Source organism: Atractosteus spatula, chromosome 11, assembly GCF_055471065.1.
Source record: "Atractosteus spatula isolate fAtrSpa1 chromosome 11, fAtrSpa1.hap1, whole genome shotgun sequence".
In the NCBI taxonomy this organism is placed as follows: Eukaryota; Metazoa; Chordata; class Actinopteri; order Semionotiformes; family Lepisosteidae; genus Atractosteus; species Atractosteus spatula.
In genome coordinates, this window is record NC_142716.1 from 3,855,878 (window position 1) to 3,878,713 (window position 22,836).

Consider the following 22,836-nt stretch of genomic DNA (forward strand, 5'->3'; position numbering starts at 1 on the left):
TATAACCCACTGCCCTCACAATAACAAGAGTTCACACCAGCATTGTGCAGTGCACTATAGCTCTGTAGTTCACAGTTATGTATTCTCCAGTAATGAAGATCTTGGGTTTTGATGCTGATTTTCTCATCTAGATTTCTGCTTCTGAGCCAACTCAACTACCCTCTCATGCGCTTTCATTTTTAAAAGAGACCTGATATTTTCAAAACCAAAATGTTAAGTAGGCTTATGCAATTTGGAGTCTTTATCCTATCAGTCTGGGGGAAAAAAACAGCAGCTACTGTATTTATTCTGTGACGCTGTGCATCTCTCTTTGTTGTTAAAAACCTCTTTTTCACCAGATCTTTTAATGTATAATTTAGTTCTATTTGACTCTTTGTGTCACTAAATTAATTTGCTGTGCTTTTCTTTTTTACTACTTTCACTTCTGACTGTGCATTGAGCTGCTTGAAAATCACTCACGAATGAAACAGTATCACTATTATTATTTATATGGAGTGTAAGTGGAGGAAATTATTTTGCATTAACGTACAATGACATTAACCCATACTAATGAGCATGACATCAAGCCATAAATTATTTTTCAGCGTTATTCAGGTGCAATCCAATCAAGATTGGAGGGACCCCTCCCATGCCCCCCACAACCATGCCTTGTTAAAACCGTACCCCTTGTGACGCCCTAGCCTCTAATAACAATCAGGAATGCTGCAACGCATTTGGTTCACTGGAGCAGGAGTTTTTTTACCCATCATTCGGTAGTTCTTTTCTTCCTAATGTGCCTTCTTCATCCTTCTGATAGATGTCTTTCAAGATTTGTCATAAGTCTATTTACAAATCCACTCCAAACAAGGTGTGTGCTGTTAAGAAGGGGCCCAGTTGCCATTTGTAAAATAAACCATACTGTCGTCATTACTGACTCGGCGTGCTGTACGCATCCTCTGAGATGGCGTGAGGAGCATTCATAAGCAGTTAATTTGAAATATCCTATTTCACTGCTTGTCTCTGCGCATTATACAAATGTCAGCACTGCTCTGTGATGCCTGGCACAAATGGGAATAAACTATGGCAATGAAATTAGAAACTCCCAAAAGACACAATTTAAATGTAAATAAAACTTAAATTACGTGAGAGAGATGGTTAGAAATGAATGAGAAATGATTGTTATCAAATGAGACACAGGGAAATGTCCCGAAGCAATATTAATGAAATATGAACGCTTACATAATGTCTTCTTGTCCTCCTATCACACTTCAATGAAGACCTTGACTATTAACGACACATTCCACACCAGTCAGAGGATTCGGCTGGAATCCTCATTACCTCTTGCAACCTCTCGTATTTGCTGTCTCCCTAATTGTATTTCCGGGACATTTTTCAAAGGCACAGCCCTCTGCCTATAATAGAACAATTTCAATATCGAATGGAGAGAGTGTGCATATCTGCTTCAGCAGTATGCTTTTGCAAGTGTCATGAAACGCCTAGAAATTGGAACAATTACCAACAAAACACTAAAATAACACTATTTCAGATTCCATGAGCAGTTTCATTTTGAGCTGTGCTTTGAGAAGACCATCATATTCTGCCAATGGCTTCATTTGTGTATCTTGTCCATCCCCAGTTTTACACCACTTTGGGACAGTTATCTATCGCTATTGCACTGAATGATAATGATACAGAGTCTGTCTTTTAAGTCCATATAACAATGAAACTGAAGCTAAATACAATTAATCTTGATCCATCAGATTAAACTACTATATTTTGTTATCTCCCATGATCACAAACACAAAAAGAACTCTACTCTCTTTCCGGATAACATGGGAATTTTTTTAAAAAAAAAATTTCATATGCAGAATTGATCCTTGCTGAAAACCAATTCTGTGGCAACTCTCTACTGCAAGCCATTTTCCTTTCAACTGACAGTTTGTTCTGACAGATCTCTACAAGAAGTACTGTAGCATTTTAGCCTTTTCGTTGTGTAGGGAGAAAGAAATTATATGTCAAGTAACTAATTTCTCCCAAATACAGAACACTGAGGAACAGTGTACCAGGTAGGTTATGGGTTTGGGATGCTGCTGCAGACACTGCTGTTGCAACTTGAGCAAAGTACTTGGAGGCTTTGTGATGGACTGGGGCCCCATGACATGCTTTGTGTTTCTTAAAGGCCATGGAAACATGGATAAGCTCTGGCCTTATGATCCTTTGCGGCATGGATATGGAAATTACCTATCTACCTACAGTAGCACTTGTGCTAATATTCAAATGACGTTAAATAACTCTTTGCACTTAGTGTATAGGAGAGTTTTTCATCCCAAAGGGCATTAAAGCTCTTCTCATGTAGGAGGGAGAAGTATGTAGAGAGTATTTGGTGTGACTCGCTGAGCTCAGGAAATGGCACCTTAGCTGTGAGGGTAAGGCTTCCCAAATCCCCTTCACTTTTGTGAGGAATGAGCCAGGGAGCTGCTACAAGGGTGTGGATGTGTGGCGGGAGAGATAGGCAAAGGGAAGTCCAGAGAGTGAGATATATAGATATACAGTACATTACTTAAATAAGTGGAACAACACAGAGATTAAGATCTCCAGAACATCCGTTATAAATTCCATTTGGTCAATGTATGTACTACAACATTTCATATAGGAAGCTCATACTATACATACTATACATACTGTAAGTAGTTCACTTTGAACTATAATGTTTTGAAAATGTTGAGCAATGTGAATTTAAGACTGTCTCAGTAACCTATAAGGCGTATGTAATTGCTGCCAGGTTACTGCTGTATGATGGCTATATACTGGGTCATAGAGCTCAACTTTTGCTTAGGTGAGTGTCTTTACAGGACAACTGTGTTTTAATTAATCTATTTTCTGAATAGATCTATATATATCTAGATTCTGAAGACCATGTGATAGATATCTGGGGCATCACAGATTCTGTGATTATTCAGGAAGAAAATCGGAGAGTGCCACTTTTTTACAAGGGGACGTGCTGTGAGAGTCAGTAAACAAAATGGAGCTCAAATACTCTTCTCAGCTGTCTCTCTTACAAAACACATCACTCAAATTACATCAACATTGTGTTTCATTCTCTTCTGTAAAGTGGAAGGGGAAAAAACTGCCTGCTGCATGAATTAGAGAGACATTGCGGATAGCAATAGTGTAGAAATGGACTGCGAAGAAGAACATCTCGTTGCTCACTTAAACAGTAATCTACATTTTGTTCTTTGAAATTTAATACATGGACCACAATTACAATATTCGGTTTTTATTTGTTCATTAGTATTTCATTCTGTTCCCTTTGATATGTGCTAATTATAATACCTCCCTCAATGTTTTAAACATTATAAAATAAAGACCTTTAGCTTACCTGCCACAGGTTCTTTGGTGGGAAACAGTTTGTTGTCAACAGTCACACTGATGTCATAGAAAACGTCTTCTTCGTCTCTGTCGGCATCAAGCTGTGGAGAAAGACGTCAATGAGAATATCCTTCCTGCTCTTGGGGTTCAATATCATTATTACCTCAATTTCATCATTGCTACCCTCAACCAGAAGCTTACAATACAGACAAAAAGATCTGTTGGCTACATACACTGATAAAGACCTCGGGATCTCTGGACCACTTTAGAAACTGCTTTGTACCAAGCGCTGCTGTGGTTTGTTAATGGGTCAAGCCAGCACCATGACGAATTTGAATTTCACCTACAGTACCTCTGCTCTAATGACTAATCTCCTATACGCTAATGACGTAATTGAGCTAATCGTTAGAAAGGTCTTAGGTATTTAAAAAGACCTAGAACACCTGCTGGACTTTGGCCCTCGAAGACGGAGGAGATGTGCATCTAGGATCTGATAGAAACAATGTATTGGCACAGCTCGCCGGGGCTCTGTTTTGTCAGAAGCTGAGCATTTTTGTGTTCGTTTCACTGCCTCAGTAGGTCTCGGCTGTAGATTACTACAGCGCATGTTACAATCAATAGGTTTGGATTCTACTGTTTCAGAAACTGCTTAAATAAGTCTCAGAAAGCATCAGAAGAGACAGAGGCATGCTGAAGACTTCTGCTACCTACGGTGGTTTCCTTGACAACAGACAGAAGCAGAAGGCTACATTGCAATCTGGCACCTTGCTGCTGTGGAGAAGAACTTGCTCCTCCATCACAGCTGGCATCCCCTCTGCGTGAGAAATGCTGAAGAAGCTGCTGCCCAATTAGAGACTCAGTGCCTCAGGAAACACTTAAAAATACTGATGACATAAAAATCATTTTGTGATTAGGTTCTTTTTCTGGATGTATCTCTTAATTGTGTCAATAATGTGGCTTCAGTGATCTTAAAGAGAATCTCGATGCAACACAATGAACCTGATGTTTTTAACTTCATGCTCACTTGCATGCTATACATGAATATCCGACCTTATTAGACAGTTGATTAAAACTGTATATTGACATTTAAATGCGTTTTATATTGGCAGAAATGTAATACATTTCATTAACATATTACACCATGAAAGATACTGTCTCTGTTTCAACAATTTCAATATTATTGATACCCTTTCCACAGGAAACCGAAAATTGAACTTTTACTTTTAGTTGTAATAAAGCCTAAACAGTCATTTAAAATGCTTTCTTTTAAATCTGTATGACAATCATGCAGGAAGCTTTTCATACAGTACTTCCCTGCTCGTTCAGTCTATGCAATGCTTTTTCACCTTGTAACTTGTAACTTGCATGCTACAATAGAGCAATTAAATAATAAGGCTAGAATAATAATAATAAGGCTTTGTATAATTTAGAAATAAATTTGTAGCAAGGTCAGAATGTAAGTTTTATAGTTCTGAAAAAATGAGATGGGTTAAAAAAACTCAGTGACTCAAGCATCTGTACAAACATTACACAACACAGGACTTCCATTCACCCTACAAACCACTCTAGGTACGTACTGTACATACCCTACATACCAGCTGGAAATGCAATATAAATGACCTTGTTTTTTTCTTATCAATGGGTTGCTTTTTATGAATGAGGAAATATATATTAAGCCCGAAAGGATCTTATAAATGTACGCTGTTTTTCTTTTCTCATTCATTATTTCAGCAAACCTGCATGAATGTGTGAGGTGGCAGCAGGTCTTCCTGTTCTCTTTATCATTCCCTGCTCTGCAGAAGCCCAATTAGCAGACGTGCCTGCCAATGTCTGTGATGGATCATGCGGTGAGCAGTGCTTTCAAGGGCTTACGTGGTCAATTGCCAATCGCATAGGAAGCCCATGTCAGCTAATGAATCTCAAAAGTGGCACCTTTGAACCACAAATGCAGATCAAGAGGCAGATCAAGATCAATTCAGATAGAACCACTGGTCACTTGAATGTTTAGCTTAAACAAAGCTAAGGGAATCCCAAAATCCAAATCCAAGTTCTGTCACTTTACAAGCATGTCCAAGTGACAACGTTGTGAATATAGACTTCTACCTGAGATACCTTCCAGATTTTAGCAACGGCAGAGCCCGACCTGAGTCTAAAAAGCCTCTGGAGAGAGGCTTGTCTTTTACTATGGGACCTCACATCACATTTCATGAAGGGAAAAGAAACGCCTTGTCATTCTATGCCTATGTTTCTAGCTTAGCAAGACTTGTGTTTTTATTTAGCATTGCAATTCAGCACTTTTTGACACCATGATGCAGTAGACTGCTATCAGGAGAAAAAATAAGACTCAAAGGTGGAATAAAAGAGAGGAGGAATTGCCTTTTGTGGCTGAGCAAGGCAATTTTTAACCCCCACAGTTGCTGGTTACTGGTATCTTGCCTGAAGAAATAATATAAAACAATGCTGTAAGGACCAGTTTCACACGGGCAGATCAACCAGGAGAGACAGAGTGAAAGCACTGGCTTAGAGATCAATTAAGGGTCAATTTAGCAAAAGGGAATTGGGATTCAGTCTGGCAGAGTTCTACTAGCATTTGCATTTTTTCTCACACGCCGAGATCTCGACTCACAAGCAGCCCGGCAGACACACCTGAACAGTTCCTTGACAGGAAATGCGGTGAGTGGGGAAAAGAAAAATTACAATTCAGGTCCTGGATTTTGCTCTTTCAGTGTGACGCCCAATCATTCCTCATTCCTTGAATGCCACAACTCAGGATTGTGCATCCCACTCACTGAAAGCACACATGCTTCTCAGCAATGCCCCAGTGTCTGCTGTCTCCAAGGCTCGTATCGTAGCCTGAGCTGCGTTTTTCACCTAGCCCGTGTTGGAACCTCTCAGCGTGTCACGCTACAAAGCGCTGAAAGGTAACTCTTTTCTCAGTGTGAGCTTGTAGGCTTTAAAAAAAGCAATTAACAATAAGTGAAGTTGTACAATTGACAGTCGAATTAAGCGATTTTGTGCCACACGAAGATAAAATATTCAACAGCTTTGTTTTCTTTTTCGGACGAAAAATCACAAGCCTAATTAAGAGTGGAGAAACCCATTGTGCAGAGGCTCAGTACTGCAACACAGTTTTAAAATTATCTCCTCAACAGCTGCGGCACACATTTTATAAAGTTTTGAAAACAAATGACTATAATATAGACAGGTTTTAATTGCATGAAGTCTCGCTTACTGGTTCATTTGTTTTATTAATGACAATTCCGGCATCCCGTGCAATTTTAGACCTACTGTATATTTTGGCATCATATTTTACTGTAAATATCACTTTTTTAAGTGTTTCCACTGAATTACTAACATACTGTACTGTGAGGTGAACAAAGTGAGGAAGGATGACTACATCGGGGCAGTGCAGCTAACTTCAGTCTGTATTTCCCAGGAGAGTAATAACATTTAACATCAGCAATCTGCAATTGGTTCTGTTATGCAATTTATTACTTCATAATTTACATTTAATGAAAGTATGCCAATTCAAAAAGGTCTAATTTCTGGCAAAGTTAATACAAATCTGTGTAAGTGTTGAAAACCAACACCAAGTAGCTCTGTTTTAATCTGCATGTGCACATGACAACATAATACAAGGCCTCATTAAAACAAGGATATGAAAGATACAGTATGATGAAGCATTAATGCTCTGAACCAGGAAACTGGGCTTTATTGAATAATCAACGCTACCATGACTGAGCTTTTGCACTGTTGGGGGTAGCATACGATGCGCAGAGCCTAATTTAATTTCATCCTGATTCTTTATGAGACTCCCAGTAATTGTACTTCAGATTGTGAATTCCAGTCTTCCATCTCACAAACTAATAAATTGATTGTCTTCACACTGGCTATAATATTGAACAAAAGCAATTAGGAAAGTCCAAGTATTATTGATGCCGGTGTCTTTTCTTCACCACGACTAGCCTGCCCCTTGAAAAACTGTTTAGATTAACAACAGTAAAAGCATTTTTCACTTGTCTAGTTTTTATAAAATTGCAATCAGTAACAACTACAATGAAAATCGTAATGAAATATACTGAACTGCGGTACTGTATTCTCCATCAATCCTAGAAATAATAAACATGTGAAGCTGAAACATTTCTCATCACTCCTGAAACTTATAATTAAACACATCAAGCTGAAATACTCCATTTCCCATCACTCCTCCTTTGTAATATTTAATTTCTCTGTTTTCAGTACAAACCAGTTTCCTTGCTGCAACTTAGCACTGAATTTCCTCCCACATTTACCTGAGATATTTATTCACAATGAAATGTATACTTTTTTGTGAAATCCCACTGTTACATACCATATATTTCTTATGCGCAAACAGATGAAATGATTGTAATATAACATGACAATACCATGTAATTATGTTTGATAACAAAAAACTGATTTATCTTATTCAATCAATTATAATATTGAGAATTACTTAAATAGATAACATAATAATTAATAACATGTAATAAAGTCTTTCATGTAAGCAAACTGCTTACTGTATACTAAATTAATTAAGTTGTTCATTTGGATCAGAGGGAAAATTAGACTTGATTGACTTACTTTCCATCCTGTTATATCAAATCTTTTGTAAACCTGTTACATCTCTATTTTGCCTGTGCAATATGTAATGCTTTTTCATGTTAAAAATTTAGCTTTCCAAAACTTTTGGACAAAGGCATATTTCACATGAGGAAACAATAAATTACTTTTACAGATACTGTTAGTTTTAACATATCATAAAGTTAGTTGTTACGTTTTTTGGGGATCAAATTCAAACTTAATAAAGAACACATACATTTATAGAGTATACATTTTTGTATACCTTTTTGAATCAAAAAAGAATAACCTAAAAAGGCAGGGATATTTTTTTTGCTACGAGTAGACATTATTTTTTTTCAGTTATTCTTCAAATATGTCTCATTTCATCACCTCTGAATGAGTTGTTGCTTCCTATTGGGAAGCAAGCTGTGAAAAATCATATTGTTGCACCAATCCACTCATCTGAATCTCCTCAAATGATGCATTTCAACAGCTGAAAGCTCTGCAATGGTATATTATCGATTTATTCTTGCTTATTGCATTGTTTGTTCACCAAAGCACTGTGAAGTGAAGCAGTAATTTAATTGGGTAACACAAACAGCACTTTTGTAAGCATTACTGTCACCAGCGCTGAAGTCTACTTGAGTACAGAAGTGTCCTGTCATTCCATATGGTTTGCATGACAGCTGTGTCTTCATTAATTAAAGCACAAACTGTGAAGACTGAGTCTCCTTTTGCCCTAAAGCTCATTTCATGTCAGCATTATTTATTAGTGGCGAGTCTGAAGGTAAATGCTGAGCAAGCCTGTTGTGCCATAGAGTGGATGTGAAATTATCCAAGAGCAATCATGGCTTCTGGGTTGGAAGACAAATAACTTCACTTCAGTCATGGTTAAAAATGGATCAATAACTTCATAACTCATATTTTTTTTTGTATTTCAGCCATGGTGCCTAAGATGTAACATGACATCCACCAAAAGACAAACAGTGCACACATATGTATGCCAGACTATTTCAAATGTGACACTGAAATGGGAAAACAACTGACGGAGCACGAAAGGACATAACGTTCTTCTGAAGTAAAAGATTTTGTCTTGTGATTGTGTAAAGTGCTAAGTCCATGCTTTAAAAACGCCCACAGGACACTCCGCATTCTCACTCCCCCTAAACACAGCCCTTTTTAAAATGGATTTTTACTCAAAAGCATACTAATGATTTTTGTTTTTCCACACATATATTGTCTCTGGCTCGATTGGCGGCTTCAGTTCAGTTCAGTTCTTTATAAATGTATAATTACAATCAAGACATTATGAGCAAATTCTGCTTTGGAGCACAAAGCTTTCAAAACCCTCTATTAATCATTCGAGTTTTCCACCCTTTAAGTCCCAGTTGGGCAAATACCCCTCTGCTGTGGTGTAGTTTTATTTGGCTTTAATGGTTTGCTCGGTCAATTATCAATTAATTGAGGGCAGCATTAAACTGAACTTTTCAGAGAGATTTAAAGAACTGTGCAGTACAGCTGCAGATCTGTACCAGGGCTCTGTATTGAACACAAAGCAATTCACTGGTGTATTGGTTAGAATGGAGTCATAATTAATAAAAGTTCAGGGGGGATGATGACAGCTAAATCACTTCCACCCCAGCTGGTCCTAACTCATACCGATTCCTGACCTCATTTCTTGAAAGCTGTAAATGATATGAATGAACCTCTCTTTCTGCATTTGTCTTATGCTTCCCTTCCCACTCCTTTTTCACCTTTTCAGCTGCCTCTTGGTCCACCCCCCTGCTATTCAGTGGGTCTCAGCCTCCTCATCCTCCAGCCAGGAAGCTGCCCCCTCAGCCACACAGGTTCAGCCAAATCTCACAATTTAATTCCTGTGTGCCCTCACTCCCTGTGAATAAGCATTATTGTCAAACTGTCAAAACTGTATTGCTCTTGTCATGAAAATGCAAACTTGTTGCATTCCCACTCATCTTAGCTTGTGGTAGTTTATGCTCTTCAGTGTGCTGCATGCCAATAATTATGTCTGCAGCTGTCTGTGAACTTCATGCATGTACAGTACTAATGTATGCCTGATGCATGTTTGGAAATGTCTTCCAGAGTACAGGGCAATGCAGAATATTATATTTTTTGAGCAAGGCACAGAGCACAATGTAAAATGAATGGGGTTGGTGTTATGTCTGCTTCAGATTACAATTCCATCCACAGTGATATCTGACCAGAAAGTGAGTGTGACTAATGCTGGCATACATAGTCCTTATACATCCCAAAACTTTCAGTATGCCAACTTTTTAAGAGATCTGTCCTGTTCTTTGGACACCCTCCAGAGAACAATGCACAGCCCACTTCCTTCTGCTGGTCTTTGGTCTTCCCTTGGCTCTATTACACCGGCCCGTCACTCTCACTAATTCCTCACTGTCTTCATTAATCCCCAGGCACCGGAGTCTTCAACTCGTTTAACTCTGTGGGTTGGCCAGTTATCCATCTTTAAGTTATTACCTTCAACTCTGCACCAAGCACCCTCTTGCAAACTTTCTTGGTAGATCCTGTTTGGCCAGGAAAGCCTCCATCCTTTCACACTCTCTGAGACAACCCATCTCTGCGTGGAAGATACGCTGTTACCTTGCCAGGCGATGCCCAGCCACTTCATCCCCACTGGGTCTGGCGAACAAGCTACCATGTAGCCTGTGTGTGCAGAACCTGCAACACTCCTCAGCAGAGCCTGAGCTGTATTTTCTCAAGGGTCCTTCTCTCATCGGGTCCCACAGGGAAATAAATCTGCCCAATCCCTTCCTTGTCAGAGCTCCCATTCCCTCCCTTCTTACACTTAGACACAGGCTGAAAGCCTTTTCTTCCTAACTGGTCTTACAAGACTCTTATCTAGCCCAAAGAAGTGGCTAATTTCACACAGAGACTATCCTTATAGCTCCTTTCCCCTCATGTGGGATCTCACTCCCTCTCAGACCTAATTACTCACTGAGAGCAGCTGTGCTCATCATACTGCAGGTGTTCCCTATCACCAGACGGCCAGCCGGGCTCAGGGCAATACCACTAGTCTTGAGATCTCAGCCAAGATGGTGCCTTTCTCACCAAGCCACCTCTCACTACATCACAGAGAGATGGCGCAGAAGACATGCTCATTCTCTAGCCTCTTTGACCGAGCTCCAAGATGAATTTAATACTAAATACCAAATTTTGAATTAAGTATTAACATTGATGAACGGGATAAACTGGCGAAAATAGCAAACCAGTCTCTGTGAATGTGTTGTGAAAGACAAGACCGTGCAGGGGTCTGCCCCCAGGAATCCTTCAGAAAGCTGAGCCAGTGAGGTCTGATTCTTTCCTGGTTCAAGCAGTGATTTGATGGCTTTGTGAAAAATCTCTTCTACAGTCACTTGACACTGTGTGATCCTCTAACAATTCCTGGAAAATTGTTCCAGGGGTGGGTAGTACCCATTATCTTTTACAAGGTCACACCAGTCCAATGCATTGCCCTCACTCATATTTTTGCCATGCAACGTATTGCACCAGAGCAAACTGTTAATCTTAACAGACTCCACTGTCTGTTCACTCTATTTACCCTGAGTTGGCTTGGAGAAAAATTACACCCTGGGATTCCTTCCAAAACAACTCTTTTTTTATTGTTTGGCCAAAATGTTATACAAAAGGCTTTGTTACACTGCACAGTGAAACAAAAGGAAAGCACCTCCTTTGCGTGAAAGCAGACAAAAGGGCATTTCCTCAGGTTATACTCCTATAGTAACATAACAATAGCATTTAGCCACCAAAGTTAGACAGGCAGCACAAAGATTTTCTCACTAGGTCAGCCAGCACATGAAAAAAAAAAAGCCAAACCTACAGATCTTTTAGCTTCCCTTCTTTTTCCAACCTGCAGCCAGTTCAACTCTTCCAGACTATGGCTGGTTTATATAGATCCCCCCCAGGGGCATTATTACAGCACATGTCCTGTAGACGTATGCAGTGCTTTCAGTATCCTTCATGAAATTAACAATTTCCATACTGTACATATAGCTAACGTTGACCTCAAAATACCACTGGGAAAACCATATTCATTGTTGAACCTGAATTTACAGCAGCCCCGGTAAATTAAAGATGACAATCTGAATGCATAATCCAGATAATCCTTCCTCAGCAAAGTCATTTGCCAGGGTGCCTATAGGCTGATTTTAATGTCTATGGGCTGCTTCTTTGTTTTATACCTGTCATCAGATTTCATCTATGCCTTAATGAACAAAGTAAAAGCTGGATTTATAGCTGTAAAGTCTAGAGTAATAGTTAATAAATGACAAGGTTTTGTCTTTCATATGAAGCATTAAAGGAATAAAGTGAATTGTACATAGTCTGACAAGAAGAAAGTCTTACAGCGACAAGAGAGTTAGAGAATGTAAGGAAGAGAGAATCATATTGATTATCTCCCATCCTCAATGTTTGTCACTTCTCCCTTCTGTAAACTAAATATCTAGTGATTGATATCCAAGAAAGTCAATAAAGCAACCAATAACTGAACATTTTATCTGCACCAGTGCTCAAGGGAAATGTCATTGTGGAACAGTTAGCCATTAAAGACCTGCACTGACTGTAAGGAGTAATGTTACAAACCAGACAAACTAAAATTGGATAATTTATCCCTGGAGAGCACACTAAACTCTTTGGTGCAATCCGGTCTTATACAGTAGGTGAAGATTTCAGTCCTTCCGCTCTCAACAGTGATCAGCCTGTTATTTCTTTCAAACACAAGCATATTTCTTCACTCAGATGTTTTTAAAGAAATGTATTTTAAAAGAATTTTTACTTCTTAAATTAAAAAAGGAAATGATTGAAAACCAACATCTTAGATTGACATTTTAACCCCTATTTTTTTACAGTGAACACTTGTCTATTTTTAACTTTGCCCCTGTCCTTCGTTGACTCAGTTCCATCTACCTGGTGGGTGTGTGGCCTTCAGTGTTTTTGTGTCTGGGTGTTTTTTGCCATGTTCTGCAGACACACCAGATTGTGGTGGATTTCACACAGGTAAACCCTGAGCACAGTCTTTTCAGAGCCATTTCACGCTTGTTTTTTTTTCAGGAAAGCAGAAGGAAGTAGCTTCTAAAGGCTATGGTTTGAAAACAAATTACAAAGATAGCCCGATACCTTTTAAAGGATTAAACTAGATTAAAAATTTTTAAAGAAGCTTTGAAGGCCTCCACAGGTCACTTCATATGGTGACTCAGGCAAGGGCTGAACAGGCAGTAGATGGCTTAAAAGCACGAGCCAATTCAATTTATTTTAAGCTGTACTGAAAGAAGTTCTGTTCAAAAATGACAATCCTAATGGATTCTAAAATATTACATTATTTTCTGAATCATTAGCAAAATTTAAAAAAAAACGTCAATACCCCTATCAATCCTCCAGAGAAATAGATAAAAGATCTTCCACTGAATTTTAGCCCTTGAACAAGAAATCCCGTAGCAGAATGAATCGCATTTTACCATCTGTAATCGAGCAACCGAAACATTTTAAAAGCTTTAGAAGCTTTCAAAAGTCAGAAACAGTAACCATTTGTAGCCCTAGCCTGTAGTCTGACAGTAAAGAAAAGTTGTTCAAATAGTGACGAATTTTTAAATGAGATGTTCTTGCTCTGTCAGGTAGTAAATGTCAATAATAAAGTGACAGGTGTTCCATGTGGCACACAGCCACTGTCAGTAAAAAATACCATTTCAGTAACTGTTTATATTTGACTTGGTTACTAAAGAATCTAATCAGCCTCTGCAACGATAATGTTTTTCAGACAAATTCAACAATGGCGTAATGACTTTGTGGAATATTTTATCTACAGTATGTGCAGGGTGTCACACTGACATTTCATTCCATGCCTTTTTCTCTGCACCAGCAATATAAGCCAGTGCACCAGCTGCACTTTGAGGCCACGCTCTCAATAAATGCACCCCACTGTCTCATGATTGAGTCAGGGCTTTGGAGACTGTGCAACACATTCCACCTCTAATTAGAGTGGTTTTACGTTTCCAACCTCTAACGTGGGCAAGTACGAAGCGTGTGTTGGGGTGAGAGCAGGGGAGCTCTGAGCAGTGGTTTTACATCATCTTGAAGCTCCTTCTTTGTTCATGTGAGATTTCAATACTATACAAAATAATGACTTGCCCCCTGCAGACACTGAGGATGTCTCTCTGCTCTAACCCTCTTTATACGCCCTGGTGAAAAACATTCGCTGAAAGCTCATTTGGAATACGTTGGTGCGAGGACCACCTTTTGTTTCATTGCTTTTTCTGTTGTTGTTTTTTTTCTCGCTTTTTTGGAGGCGTATTGTATTGTAGAAACTCTTCCTCCCGAGCGGCAATAGTGCCTGCTGAAGCAAGGCATGAAAAGAGCAGGGACAGGCGTTCCTCAGAAAATGCAGCAGGTCGGGTGCGTCCTTATGAAGGGATGACGGGAAACATGACACAAGCTGGGTTTCGTCAGGCTGATAAACGTGTCAGAGTGGAGATCATCAGTCAAACTCAGATTGTGAGGTTTTAGGTGAAGCATCAAGTTAAGTGCTTCCAATTTAGCATTCATTTCCTCTGTGCAGGATGTAAATCCATAACAATATCAACAATACACAAGGACTTTAACTCAGACTTCAATTTCAGACAGTGGGGTATAAAAAACACATTTTGGTACAGTGATCAAAAAGGTTCCCATCTTAAACTAGCTGTTCGTGATCCTAATGCCCTAATGCCCAAATTTCACTCTGTGGATTTAAAATTCACGTTTCGCATGACTCCTTACAGTTCTATACACTGGCCTACAGGGAACCGTTTAATGAGTCATAGAATCTATGAACTAGAGTTCAGAACACTCTTTTCCACACTGCCATGGTACCATAATGCATTCCTTTCAACCTGGAGGCGATGAGTAAATAAAGTAAATCGTATTCAAGCAACCTGATGATTTAAAAGTAATTTTTTTTGTAATGACTAAGCCCCCATGAGGTAGCCTGATAATGACAGAAGAGCAATGCTGCACCAGTTATGAGTTCTCACTGTGTGCTGGATTGGTGAGTCTCCATGCTTATTTCCCATTAATTGGGCCTGGAGATCAGTTCACTGATGCTCCACTATGGTGTACAATCACTCTGAGCTGGTAAGGGGTTGGTGATTCATTCGGTCCCAGCACCTCCCGCTGGTCAGATGCCATTCAACAGGGATGCCAGGGCCACTATTACCTGAACAGATGCTCACCATCGTGCTGTGTTTTCCATGTGATGCAACATAAAAAGTCACTAAATGATATATTGTAAAAGCACTTCTTAAAATCTCCTTCCATGGTCTACTGAGACACATGCAGAGTAATAATACTAATACATTTACTTGAAGGTGTTTTTCAAAAAGAAAAGTGTTTTGAAACTCAGGCCAAACAAGCCAGTTAGGAGTTAAAACTTCACATTTTTTGACTCGTAATCACATGACTGACACCCACAATCCAAGAAATGCAGTAAATTTCTTTTTGAATGCTATCATTGGCTTTCTTTCCTCCTGGATTACTCCAGGTATTTGTGCTCACTGTGTAACACATGACCATAAGATATTTAAATACTAGCTAAATGATCCTGCTTTTTAAGGAGGACAGAGTTATAAACTACAAGACATACAACTGGTCTCGGTCTCTGCATGGGTATTTGGTCTTTATGAAAACGATTGAACTGACTTCAAATGCATATAGAAAAAGAAAAGCTATTTTACAGAATACTCACCATTCTGGCAAATACTATTATCCAGATATGTACCTATTTATCAAGCTGGGCATCTCAGTGGACCAATCTTAACAAAGCACCTTGCTTAAGGGTACAAAAGTGCCCCATGCTGGAAACAAACCTACAACCTTTTGAGTCCAGAACCCTGACCACTGTACCACATACAGTAGCAGCCTTAACAGGTAGGTATTGGGAAAAAAAACTCATCTTAACATAATTACCTTTGGCACAAATAAGAGTTTAGAATTCTTAAACAGACCTTTATTTTTAGACCATTTTTTATTTAAAAAAGGAAAAATTCAAAATGCTGACATGTAAACTACAAAAACTACAAAACAAGAGACTCATCTGGTTAGTGTCAGAGAGGGCCTTTGTTCTGCAGGAAGCTGCTTCAGTTTGTATCTCATGGACACAGAATTAGGTCAACAGAATAAGACGATCCTATTGACAGGAAGCCTTCTGTTAAGATAACAGATGCTGCTAAAATTCTTGGCCCTGCTGCTGTCTGGGTATTAATAATTTGCAGATAACTCACAGTTTGTATCGGTGACGGTATGGCATGTTTCTTGCATATGTAATGCACTACCTCCTGACTCAAACTCGCCTTTTCCTAATTGCTTTCTTCTCATGCCCAAGAATCCTTAACTTTCTCATCTTCCATGGGAAGAATATTTACAGTACATAAATGTATAGAGGTTACTGCTTTTTATTGGCCAGCTACAGGAAATCAGCACCCTGTTTTCAGTATTTATTCTAGGTGAAATATCCTGCCCTTGTTTTATCTGTAAAAGGTTTAATCAAGCACACAGTTAGATGACTCCATTGTAAGGAAATAGGTAGCTTAACTGAAGAGAAGCTGAAGAGATGAAAATAAATGTATAGGTTGTATGATGAAGGAGTAAAATCCAGTGCAAAAAATGGCTTGTAATTTTAATTGCAGGGGAATGAAAATATCATGTTTTTCTGTTAACACACATGTCCTGTTTTCTAACATGTCCGTTTGCAAAAAAAAGAGTCAAATTTGTATTATTTTTTCTGCTGCATGACAAATGTGATTTCAAAGCCCCTGAGATTCCAGACTACAAGAAACCAGGGCAGCATACGGTATATGAAACATTAATCGAGCTCTGAATCACGTTACTTTTGCAGAGCCCAAAGCAAATGCACAAAGCAATTGCATAAGTTAGAAAAAATACAGGATCTTCATCTAGTCCTAATGCCTTCATAAGTACTCAATATTTACGTGTTCCCCCTCACACACAGTATGACAGAAGGCAGACACACCTGTATTTGAAGAAACGCTATATTTGGCTGGTACTGATGACTGAAAACTGTTTAATCTGCACAAACCTTAATTCAGCAATGTTTTCCTCTCCAGTCTGGTCACAGCAGTCAAAAGTGCTCATGGATGTTTATCTAAGAATGACCCCATGTTGAGAAAGGCGGCTGTTATCTGGAGACACGGCTGTTGTACAATAAGTCTATTTAGAGAGGCTTCGAAAACATCACCAGGTGCCGACTTCATCACTAACTCACTGTGGCAGTTTGGTGGACAAAGCGAAATTGCACCAGTTGAAATACTTCATAACCGATTCAGCTTTATAAACAGAGCCTAACTGGAATAAGAAAAGCCTTTTATTGCTTCCCTTGTAAAGAAAAATTAGCTCATCAGGATTAGAGAAATCCTTTCCATTTCAATGAGTTTCGTCCTTACAGAAACAAATTGCTTTTTGGTGGGCAGTGTATGATGGTGAGTGTGAGTGTTTGTGTGAGAATGTGGATGAATATGGTAAGCGTGCAAGCACTTTTAAATGCAAGATTTTCAGTGCTGAAATCCAGCATTTACATTACACATTTAACGTGTGGGTTAAGAATGATTATCCTTATCCTTACCTTATGGGATGTTTAGTGATGAACATATTAAATAAATGGATCATATTTTGTACTGTATGTTAACATTTAATCCATAGTAGAACATATAAAAACTATCATTTTGCTTCTGATTGTTTATACAGTACATTGATCATGATGAACAACCCATCACAAATAGCACAAAGGCAACTGTTGGCCCACTTTTGTTACTTGACTAAAGTTAAAAGATCTGGCTACTTGGAGATCTCAGGGTGAGAATGGTGTCTGTACCCGGGTACAGGACAGCAGACATTGTTGAGAGAGATGAGACGGAGGAAAGGGCTTACGTTGGAGGACTTTAAACATCGCTTATTTCACTGCCTTGCCTCTCCAGTCCATTTGCTGTGCAAAAGGGGACAGGAAAATATACATCTTGACCTCGCCAGCGTGGAATCTTTTCCATCATATTAGGCTAAATGTCGCAATGCTTTAATTCCACTGATGTTCTTGAAAAATACAAGATGCTGCATGCATGCTGTCTGCTGATCAGGGCGTAAAGTGTTAAAGAGTTACAACACACTGGAGCCTTGAGTTGAGAAATGCCGCTGCTGCTACAGAATTAATGAATTGTGCAGTAGCTGAGTGCATTACCCTTGGGGTGGGGACTGTTGGAATCTGCCACTTTAGCTCCCAGGGAAAATCTGCAACAATCACCACAAACGGCAGCTTTGAAAGGCCAGCGACAGAAAGGGCTTGGAACGTCTGTCTGGGCTAGCGAGCTGCGCAGTGGCACTCATCGGCACAGCCAAATCTACAGCTGTGAAACCATCCTCTACTCCTGCCACTTTTTAAGCAACCAGGACGACATGATACCAGACATCACAGCAGACAAATCTGAATCGACAAGACCCGTGTTATATCATTTGCATGTCATTAGCAAAAATGCCAGTTGTGCGGCATTTCAGCTCTGCAGCCTTGTGGCTGGAAGAACGTCAGCTTTTCAGCTTTTGTGCATTCATTTTTAACACGCCATGCCCTATGACACTTCCTGGCCATTAAACGCGGCTTTCATCTTTAGGTGGTCGCTCTCTATCGCCCCCTACCCTTCACACCTGCCTTCCCTGCCAAACTCCAGTCTGGGTGCTCCTTGCTCTCTGCAATTCGGCACACTCTCGGCAAAGCCACAGACCCCAAGCTGTTCAAACTGGGGCCTCCACGTTCGCGCGACTTTTGCCACTTATCAAACGCTTTGCCAAACGGCAACTAATGCCATTTACAAAAGCATTTCCTTAGATTGCATATATTTTTAACATACCCTCTTATTTAAAAAAAAGCAGCCTGGTGCGTTCTTCTTTTCATCTACTTTCAGAGCCAATTAATGTTCAGTCAATCATGGATTCTGGATCGTGTCCCAGAACCACTTAAGCACCACAAAGCATCCTTGTGGCATCCGCATTGTGCCATTATTCCAGAGGAGGAGCAGATGTGCTGACTTACTACTGCAGCACATTCCTTTATTTTCATATTTTTTCTAAATTGAAAAAGTCTCTCCCCCACTGCCTTTTTTTTTGCTGTCAGATCATGCTGTTCTTTCACATTCGCAGGTGGCTGACGGTATTTTAAGACGTCTCGGCATGCATTTTTCATTTGCTGTGAAAGTGAAAATCAGTCTCTTACAGGAAAAATCAAACAAGAATACCCCCGGCTAACCCCACCTCCAACATGTAGCTTAAATCAATGTCCCACATTCAGCATTCCCTATTTCAGTGTGTGTTTTTGCACTAAAAAAAGTATTTGCAGCAGGCATATAGTCAGAACTATGAAATACTAACTGACTACAGAGAATGAAGTGATTATGCTATCACCTAACAATGGAACCTTTTTAAACTCCTGAAAAGTATCTGATGATACAGCTTTGATAATGTTTTTGTTTCCCACAAAGGCCATTATACAGGTACTGTAGGTCTCTTGCAGAGTGCACAGTTGCACAGCTCCATAGGATTAACTTCAGTTCAAATCTTTAATGTGCAGAAGTGCACATTAATGAGTTCAAGTGCACAGCAACAGTGACACATCTGAATACCAGAAATACAGTACAGATGCTTCGTGATGCGATACCAGGAATTTGACTAACTTTGCACACAACGATTGAAATACAAGGCTCCTGTTGCACTACTCATTTCAAACATTTCAAGCGCTTTACAGGTGAAAGCTTGAAAAAAAAATCTATTGAAACTATATCTGAGATGACTAGGGTTCTTTTTAATTGATTTATAATTCCTGCCTGATGGTAAAAGCTGAAACAGGTGGCAAACCAGATGAGACTGATCAACAACGTTATACTGAGCCCTGCTGAAAGGCTGTTCCATCCACCTCAGGTGCTAACGTGACAATATCTGGGGGTGATTTTCATCGTTTTGTGGTCTTCTAACAAACCCGGGTGATGAGGTGGAGGTGCACCTGAGAAACGCAGGCGCCGCAGAGCAGGCTGGGAGTTGTAGCTGGGGGATAGTCCGTGAGGCTGCAGAGTGACCAATAGGCCACTGTCATGCCCCGCACTCTCCCTCGCCAACGCTGTCACATTCCCAAACCCACTGTTTCACGCTCTCATTCCTAACTGAGCCCATCACATTCCCACGGGCACCAGATTCCACAGATTCTCACTCCTGGACCAATTATCCAACCACGTCCCTCTCCCTCCAGTATTTAAAGCTCCCTCACACACCAACCCATGCTCACTATTGAGAAGCCTCTTGTGCGCGTTCAAACCTTCTTGACTGATCTCCCGGTTCCTGATCTTTACTCCTGCCTTTTTCGACCATGCATCAGTTTTCGGATTGTCTTTCTCTGATTTCTCGAGTTACCGGACTCATTGCTTCTCCTGTCGACCATCCGTGTTTCGGATATTGTCCCTGTGCTCCTGTGCATTCCGCAGGGCTCATGGCAATGCATAAGGATCCTCCCATTCAACCTACTGGTTCCCTGACAGCCATCCTCCTATGTAAGTGGCTCTGTGGCTCAGGATCTGCGCCTGTGGCTAGAAGGTTGCCGGTTCAAATCCTGCAGCCGGCAGAGGAATCCTACTCCGTTGGGCCCCTGAGCAAGGCCCTTAACCCCACCTGCTTCAGGGGCACCGTACAATGGCAGACCCTGCGCTCTGACCCCCAGCTTCTCTCCCTGTCTGTGTGTCTCATGGAGAGCAAGCTGGGGTATGCGAAAAGATCATTCCAAATGCAAGAAATTGTAAAGGGTAAATAAAGTGATGTTATGTTATGTTATGTTAAATAGACCTAATTAGTCTGCGTGTAACCAACAGCCTAGTGTTAGCCTCTGCTATTGTCCCTTGTCTTGTAACCACCCTAAAGCTGCGCGCATGCTCCATCCACAGCCCTTGTGTTTAGCCCTTGTTGAGTTGAGCTGGTCTCTGTCGCCTAAAACTGGCGGACGGAGATTTAACAGAATGTGCTTGTGTCCCCATGTGAGGGTTGTCCTATTTTTCCTGCGTGAAACGTATCTGCTGCAGTGTTCTCCAAAACAGCGCAATAAAACGGAGGCATAATATCGCAAGCGTACAGGAAAATAAAAAAGCCTACGTACAAGAGGAGGCCAGTTGGCCTGTCCAGCTCATTTGCTCTGGGCTTGTGATCAGCTATGACTGACTGCCAGGCGCAGAGCAGAGCGGCATCCATCCCCCAGACAAAGTCATGAAGAGTGACGCAATCAGCTGAGGAGGGACAAGGGCATTAAAAGCGGATTTGTAATCCACTTGCCTTGTTAGTGTGTGAGGAGCCTCTCGATGCTGTAACATGAAATTAAACGAAAGGCCTGGACTCACAATATTGAGTACAACACACATCGACTCTGCTCATCTGATGTGCAGATTGAAATGGCTCGAGGTGTGAATCAGTAACAGGTTTTAAATACGACGGTAGCCTATATTCAAAAACATCCATGATAACTAAGGTATGGGCCACAGGCCTTTAGTCATTGACACAAGTCACTGTTGAGTTTTAGGGTCAGGAATTATGCTAGAATACAATCTGAGATAATCATTGTAAATATCTGTAATAACAGGGGTGAGTTGAACAGCATAATACTGCACTTCAGGTTGGATGGAGAAACAGTATTTAGGTCCAAGTGCTTTCTCAGTGTTTTCTTATGGAGGTGTAGAACTATCCACTATTTTGATCACTGTTGCAGGTTATTTTTTTACAGATCTCTTCCATTTATCGTAATTGACCTTCTCATCGTCAGATGAATAGCCTGTAGAGTAAAGTCTAAAAGAAGCCTTCACTGCTCACAGTTTTAATGAATCGATCTCTTCACACCTCAGCCCCTCTTCACAGCGGCAGAAAACAGGTGCATTTACAATCTGATCACACTTGGAAAAACTCTTGCAGCCAAGTTGCTGCCCAGACAGGACAGCAGCTAATTAGATTTCCTGCTGTGAAATTAACACAATGATTTACATTTTAATTAGCAACAGTGGTGAGGTCAACAGTAATCAACCCCAGTAAAATAGCAATTGAAAATGTGAAAACTCTTGGATCTTGGAATTGTCAGGCCCCGGCTATAGCTAAGCACTCCTACAGCATGAAGAAATTACAAAGCCCACTATGAAGAGCCTTGCTGTTCTCATTACATAAAAAGGAGTGATTAACTACTAATCTGGGTGCAGACAGAGACAGGTCTGAACCATTCAGAGCCAAATGCAATGGCTGACTGTTTTTGCCCATTTTTATTCTTGCAGTCAACATAAATAAAACGAAGACATAAAAGAGTAAAAATAAAAACTGCAGTGTGCATACGCATACAGACTGTTCTCTTGTAAATTAGACTGAGGAATTCTGTTGCTCTCTTCTGCTTGGGTGGACCTATTACATTCTCCTTTGACATTTCAGTGTTATACACCAAAGCCTAAGCAAAAAAAAAAAAAACTGGTGGAGACATTTCTTCTTGTGCTATTTATTTTAGACTCTTAAAAAGCAAGGCAGCTGAAGGCAAGTTGATTTATCAAGACCAGGGTAGCACCAACAACACCCTTCACTTACGTAACTACCAGCAGGTGTACAATTGCTGATACGAACAAAACAAAACCAGGAGAATTTTGCTCTTTGGATAATTCATGGCACCTGCAGCCGGTTCTATGACTGAGAACCTCCCGGTAAATGGAGAAGAAAGAAAGAAAGCAGGTTGCATTTATTCGCAAGTCATTTTTTTTTAGAGGTCATACAGTACCTTAACCGTGCTGTAATGGAATAAGGAGAAGAAGGGATGGAGGTGCTTACTGCTAGCATTAAGGA

General features: G+C 40.2%; 1 protein-coding gene across 1 annotated transcript in view; it reads right to left on the reverse strand.

Annotated features, from left to right (window-relative positions):
• ak5 (adenylate kinase 5) overlaps positions 1-22,836 on the reverse strand; it is a 62,394-nt gene that overhangs the window by 24,002 nt on the left and 15,556 nt on the right. The window contains exon 7 of the mRNA XM_088926562.1: positions 3,359-3,449. Coding sequence (XP_088782688.1) covers positions 3,359-3,449 — 91 coding nt within the window. The remainder of the gene's footprint in view (positions 1-3,358; positions 3,450-22,836) is intronic.